The following is a 6,842-nucleotide window of genomic DNA, read 5'->3' as shown; positions in this document are numbered from 1 at the left end:
AACCAGTTTTTATTTTATTTTTATTTTTTTAATTTTTGCATCAAACATTCCTTTGGGTCTCAGAGTGAACTAATTAATTATTCACAAGGACTACATTTTTTTAAATGGATTTACAAGGACTACTTTGTCTTCTAACTTCTAAGTACTTGCAAAATCTTAATAATAATTAAAAAAAAGAGTACTAGTAAGTAACAAAGAGAAAATAAAGTTATAAACCATAATTACGACAAATCTTTTTTTTCCGGAGTAGGATAATATTAATAATTATCATTGAATGCCATTTAAAAAAAAATTATAATAGATTTTCTTAAATTTGCAGTCATGTAGTGGATACTTTGATTTCTACATATTCAAATTCCTTTACAAAATATATACAAATATATATATAAACTATTTTTTTTATCAGAAAATATAAAACTAATTATTATTTTTGCTGGAAAATATAAAAATATTTTTTATCAGAGTATAAAATGCTAATTGTTTATGCAACAACCTCCAGAGTTTCAAATGACGGGTAGAGGAAGAGGCACGTGCCATCCATCCAATGATCACAAAAAGATCTCTATCGGACGGCTTAAAAGCTCTCATCTAATATTTTTAAGATAGAAACATGAAACACGTCGATATACCTCTTCTCTGTTTCCTGGGCAAGTATATAGAAATAGAAACATAAGCGTTCACACTTATATTGGGGCTTTTATTTATTTATTTTTATTTGTATAGAAAATATGGCGATAAGAGTGTCCGCAACTCCGTTGACGTTTGTGGCACACGCGCTGGGACTGGTCGGAATCGTTCTGGTTCTGGTTTGGAACATCCATTTTCGCGGCGGTTTGGCTTGGGATTCCGACAATAAAGGCCTCATCTTCAACGTACGTATTCTCTTCTCGATTTTACATGATTGCGTGTCATGATCATTTATATAAATCATATAAACCTTTGAATTAATGTTCTTATTCAAAATCTAGCTTGAATGTTTTAATGATTGATGATGATGAACTTGTTGTCAATCTCAGGGTTGACATTATTCTCTCTCCTAGCTTGTTACGTGTTTGGTTTTTTATTCTGTTTTATAAATTTGTTTTTCTTGTTCTAATCTCAAAATGATAGGGTTCCATTTCGCCTGGAATAGAGATATTTCAGAATTTATTTATTTTTCAAATCGGAATTTCTAAATTTGTGTGAAGAAATTTGTGATATATATGTGTTGTCATGTTTACTTGAGCAGTTATTTCTTACAGAGTCAACTTTTTAGCCGGTCTCCAACTATCGATAGCAATGACTTTCGTATTAAACTAATACTTATTTATTTTTTATTTTTAAGTAAAGCCTGACAGATAAATCTTTGTTTAACCCCCAGTCAGTTTTTTTTGATCTAGTACTTGTAGTGTTAAAGTAGAAGTATAGACCCTCCCTCAAAAAAAAATAAAAAGTATAGACACAAGCGCTTGGTTAAATTTTGCAATATGGATTGTAAAAAAAAATACTTAAAAAGTAAAAGTATATACCCAACCCACCTACCAAAATTTGAATTTTCGCATGTGATATAAATCATATAATAAGCATGGAATGAATTATTGCGACACATAGAGGCAAAGACAAATGACCCATTTTGTATTTTTATTTATCTATTGGATGGGATTAGATATTAGGTCGTGGCTCACTCACGTCGTCGCGTGGCATCTTTTAATGTTTGATTGACAAATATATTTAATTTTAGGCCAATTCTTTTCCTGCTAAGAAAACTTTTATTTTTATTTTTTATAATTCAATTTTACACGATACGATGTCATCAATTACACATTTAAATACAAAATATAATCTTCAAACAATATTTTTTTTTACTCGTATCAATGTTTTAGATGATCCTGGAATCTGGATCATCTTTAGATTCCACAATTTGTAACGTAAAGACTAGACCTTACTTCATTCTCTAACTTAATTCATAATCTCTTGCTTTACAGTTGTCAATTCATTATTATGAATTTTTTTTAGAACGAAATCTGAATTTCATAAATTCATTATTATGAATTTATGAGTGCGTGATTTATCTTTTTTTTTTTATCACTTATTATTTAAAGAGAAATCAAGAAGCGAATCTTTTGGCCAAGACACAATTTATTTGGTCAACTTCATGAGCTTTGTTGATGAGTATTGAGTAGGAATCTCAAACCATTTTTCGGACGTGTCATTTTCTTATAATACATATAATAATAAAAAAACTAAAAGTGACTAATTTGTTAAAGCGCCACTAATTGTGCGAGCTTTTTTTATAATTTTTTTTTATTATAGCTTAATCTATATATCCGAAGGACTCTTAGAAATGTCGAAAAAGCTGAAAGCTACTACTGTCTCCGTGAATGGTCCGATTTCAAACACTTATCATCTTGATTATCCAGTTAGGTTTTTATTTTATTTAAAAAAAAAAAAAACAAAGTAAGTCATTGTTTTCTTTTTCTTTTTCTTTTTCAAGCCAGTTAAAAAAAGATTACTGTTATTAATCCAACTTTATTCTAATTTTACAGCTACATCCAGTTTTAATGCTAATTGGCTTTATTATCCTAGGCGGTGAAGGTAAACATCTAATGAGTTCTAATATCAATAATGTATATTTGCTATCTCTAAAATAATGGCTAATCTACGTCAATTACCGTGATTTTTTTTTTTTTTTGGGCAGCGATCATTAGTTACAAAGCACTCCCATTTACGAAGGAAGTGAACAAATTGATTCACTTGGTTCTACATGCAATTGCATTAGCATTGGGAATTATAGGCATTTACACAGCATTCAAATTCCACAATGAGAGTGGCATTGCTAATCTCTACAGTCTACACTCTTGGTTCGGGATTGGTGTCATTGTTCTCTACGCTCTTCAGGTATAATTTCTAAATTTTAATCCAATTTTTTTATTTAATATAACTCAGCATTTCAATTTTGCTAAATATGTAAAATATGGAGTGTAGTTGGAGTGGATATTTAGAAAAGGAACCAATGATGAATCATGATGGTTGAATTACAATATGTGATTATACCAAAACTGCTATCAATTAGAACTTCTTTTTAACCAAATTCATTAATTATTTTAAATTCCAAACCTATGATTCTTTATAGACAAACTTGTCAATACACACCCTTTGTTTATTGACAAATTTAGTTATAATTTTAGAATCAGAATCCATTAATGGATTCTGATTAAAAAAAAAAAGTTCAAAATGACCATAATTCTAATTTTAGAATTATGGCTTATATAATATTGAAATTATCTCATTAAAAATAATGATAATAATTATTATTATTTTTTGTAGTGGCTGTACGGATTGTTGACATTCTTTTATCCGGGAGGGTCAAGTGCATTGAGATCTGCTTCGCTTCCATGGCACGTGCTCTTCGGAACATTGCTCTACATTTTGGCTGTGGGCACAGCTTCTTTGGGCTTTTTGGAGAAGCTCACGTTCCTCGAAAGTTCTGGGCTTGACAAATATGGGTCTGAGGCCTTTTTGGTCAATTTCACTGCCATCACCACCGTCTTATTCGGCGCGTTTGTGATACTCTCCGTCATTTCCCAAGGCCCGCAAACAGAGGATAACAGCTACAGCTACTCAGCTATATGAGAGAAAAAGGTGGTTTATTATTGTGATGGTGTGTATCCCTTATTGAAAGCTTGAAAGATAGAGAGCACTATCTAAAACAATTGTAATATTTACTATAGGATATTGTCCGTCTGTATGGTTATTTATTAGAATTTGCCGGGGTTGTAAATCTAATGGTTCTTCTCTTCATTTATGTTTATAGCATCATGACTCAGATTTTAAGGGTATACTCATTATTGCATGTGGAAAATTAAGGTTTTTCGAAAACAAAAGGCAATTCATACCAATGTGTAAATTATTCACGCATGGGTAAACTGCAAAAAAAAAAAAAAAAAAAAAAAAAGGTAAACCGATGAGCTTTTCATGACAAATAGCTACATAATAAGTTTTAATATATATGTGTATGTATGTATGTATAATATACTACTTAATATTAAGTAACGATACAAAATTTAAAATTTATAATATAGTTACATAATAAAGAAATAGCAACTAACAATAAAAATAATAATACGGGATTGGCGGATATATTACTTTATTCATCATTTTCTATAGTCATTTATATTAATTTCTATATTCTTTCTATATATAGTCATTATATAGTTAATAATATACAAATAGAAAATATATTATTTTTTGGTCCATTAAGAAAATAGTCAATTTAAACGTTTGACATAGTCAATGTTTGGTAAATCTTAGGTAAATAGCTACTTTCAGACGTAAATTTTAAGTAAATAGTCACTTTCATATACCAAACATTGGTTATTTACCTAATATTATATGTCTAAAAATGACTATTTACTTAAAATTTACCAAACGCTGATTAGATTACGTTGGTTTTTTTTCTTAGGCTTTCACTTAATAGAATAGATCACATTTGTTTGAGCTTTAGTGTCGCATTAATGATATAAGATTACAATGAAATGCAATAATGAAGTCTAGGTTGAAAATTTAACATAATAATGCTTTTCAGGTGCAAAGTCAATTTGTGAAATGATATATATTGATTTAGGTTTCTATTGTCCTCTTCTAGTTTCTTTGAGGGAAAACAACTTGTTCTTATACACTTTGCGTGACTTTATCGTTTGGTTTCCTTTCTTGGATATAAACTACTAGGCAATGAGTATTTTTTTTTTTTTTTTTTTTGAGATATGAACTGGGAATATTTGTCTAGATGTATTGATTTTTAAGAGATATCTTTATCCACATGTTGACAAAGGTTCTTACATTCCGCAACATGTAAAGACAAAAAAAATGAAAAATATGTATAGATAAGATAAGACTTGTTTAATATATTGTACGAGAATCGACATTTATTTTTCAAGAAATTTATGCGTGTATTTCAATTTTAAGTTAATAAATAATACTTTCGAGAAGAAAAAAAATTAAGAATTTAAAGTTTGAAAAATCACTTATCATTAAAGATCAAGATTGTATTTGTACTGTAAATTATTACGGCTATTGATTGAGCTCTTCATATATATTAAATGATACATTTTGTGCTAAGAGTCTAGTGTGCTGCGATAAATTCATATTTCAATTGCCATAATTGATATCTAAAATTTCCCTTATATATATATATATATATATATATATATATATATATATATATATAATATTTGTGAGAAGAAGTGTGTATATACCTATATAAACATAGATTTGAATTGGAAAATTAGGTGGTAGGTTCAGTGCTGGAGTTTGAAAATGATAGGGCTACATACTTAATCAACTACTTTAGGCAATATCAAACAACCCTATCAACTGTATATAATATCTACAAGTATATGGGGACCTCTAATATTTTGGCCTTCCTACGAAAATGCCAATATAAAAAATCTAGATTTACAGACCGATTATGATTTTGTGGCTGAAATGTATAGTGCATCGTTGTATAGCATGTGGTATAGTTGTCCAAATCTATAGTGATGGCTGATTTCGATTGAAGAAGCACATAATAATTGACAAATTTGATAAAACTTGGAATGAGCAAACCCTATGAATTATAAAAATTAACTCTATTGTACTTGATTTGTTGGTTGCTATCATACGTATTATGACAAGCGCCAAATGCCCTTCTCGGGAAATTTTGGATCTTATAGTAACTGGTACTCATATTTGTTTTTTCAAGGAAATTAATTATTCACAAATCAAGTTTTTAAAACCGCTCATTTGAAATCTCTATTAGGATACATGATCCTGAACATAAACCACATCAATAATGATGAATTAAACGACACATGTAGCTCACAATTGTCGAGTTTCGATGAGAAAATCAAATAGGCTCATTGACAATCGAACACAAAAATGAGTCAATGATATATTTCGATTAAATCTGATGAAATTCGATATTTTTTTCGATGATAGAGTTCAAAATGAAAATAAAATAGATTCGATGCGTGTTCATTTACGGTCGTCGGAGATAGTCGGAGATCGTCGGATGGATGAATGAGAGTTGTAATAAATTGGTCCTATTTATCCCCTTGAATTACCAAACTGAGAATTCTAAAGTTTCAGATTTTTAATTGCAATAAAAATTGATGGAAATTAGACAAAAATAAATAAATCAATGGTGTCAATTTACTACACATTATAAATTTATGTAGTGCAAAAAAGTATTTGTTTTATCATTCAAGTTGGCTAAAGAGAAATTTGATTAATTACATGCCTTAGCATCTCTATTTGATATTTTAACTTTATTATTATAAAAACTAAAAAAATATGGGTATATTCATTCTTCGGACGGAAGCACCTCTGAAGAAAACAGAAATAATTTCTCTCCTCTTCTCTCACGAGCATCTCTCTTTCAAAACACCAAAAAAAAATATTTTCTATTCTTCCACCACTGATTTGTACCACTAAATATTGCTTTAGATCTGATTTTCATTTCTACAATTTTTATCATTTTTATTTTGTTTTTACGTTATTCTTCGTTACGGATGTTGCCCTACTATAGCGGCTGTGTCAAACGTATTATTATATTATTATTATTATTATTTTTTTTTTTTACAGATATTTCTTTTAGAAATGTAAGAGGGACACATATTTCTTTTTCTAATTTTGAGAGTAGTAAAATTCAAATATCGAGGTATTGTCACATTGGCTCAGCCTAATTTCATTAATTGAGCTTAATAAGCCATTAAATATCAAGATTAGACCCTAATGTTTAAAAATATCTGAATATAGACTTTTGGGCCAAAATCGGACAAAAATACCATTGATTCAAAAACCCATATTTTTCTCTCATTTCAAAT

At 29.0% G+C, this 6,842-nt stretch overlaps 1 protein-coding gene across 1 annotated transcript; it reads left to right on the top strand.

Annotated features, from left to right (window-relative positions):
• The first annotated feature begins 592 nt into the window (after window positions 1-592).
• On the top strand, window positions 593-3,818 carry ACYB-2 (Cytochrome b561/ferric reductase transmembrane protein family). Its single transcript, XM_089604210.1, has 4 exons — window positions 593-872; window positions 2,526-2,574; window positions 2,678-2,877; window positions 3,307-3,818. Exons 1-4 carry the CDS (start codon window positions 729-731, stop codon window positions 3,610-3,612), a joined length of 699 nt encoding a protein of 232 aa, XP_089460336.1. The 5' UTR covers window positions 593-728; the 3' UTR covers window positions 3,613-3,818.
• Window positions 3,819-6,842: the final 3,024 nt, after the last annotated feature.

The sequence above is a fragment of the Urtica dioica genome, chromosome 12, assembly GCF_054948205.1.
Source record: "Urtica dioica subsp. dioica isolate 48M chromosome 12, U.dioica_male_clone48M_v1_H2, whole genome shotgun sequence".
Classification (NCBI taxonomy): domain Eukaryota; kingdom Viridiplantae; phylum Streptophyta; class Magnoliopsida; order Rosales; family Urticaceae; genus Urtica; species Urtica dioica.
Note: the sequence above shows the minus strand (reverse complement) of the source record. Positions and strands in the feature narration are given on the sequence as shown.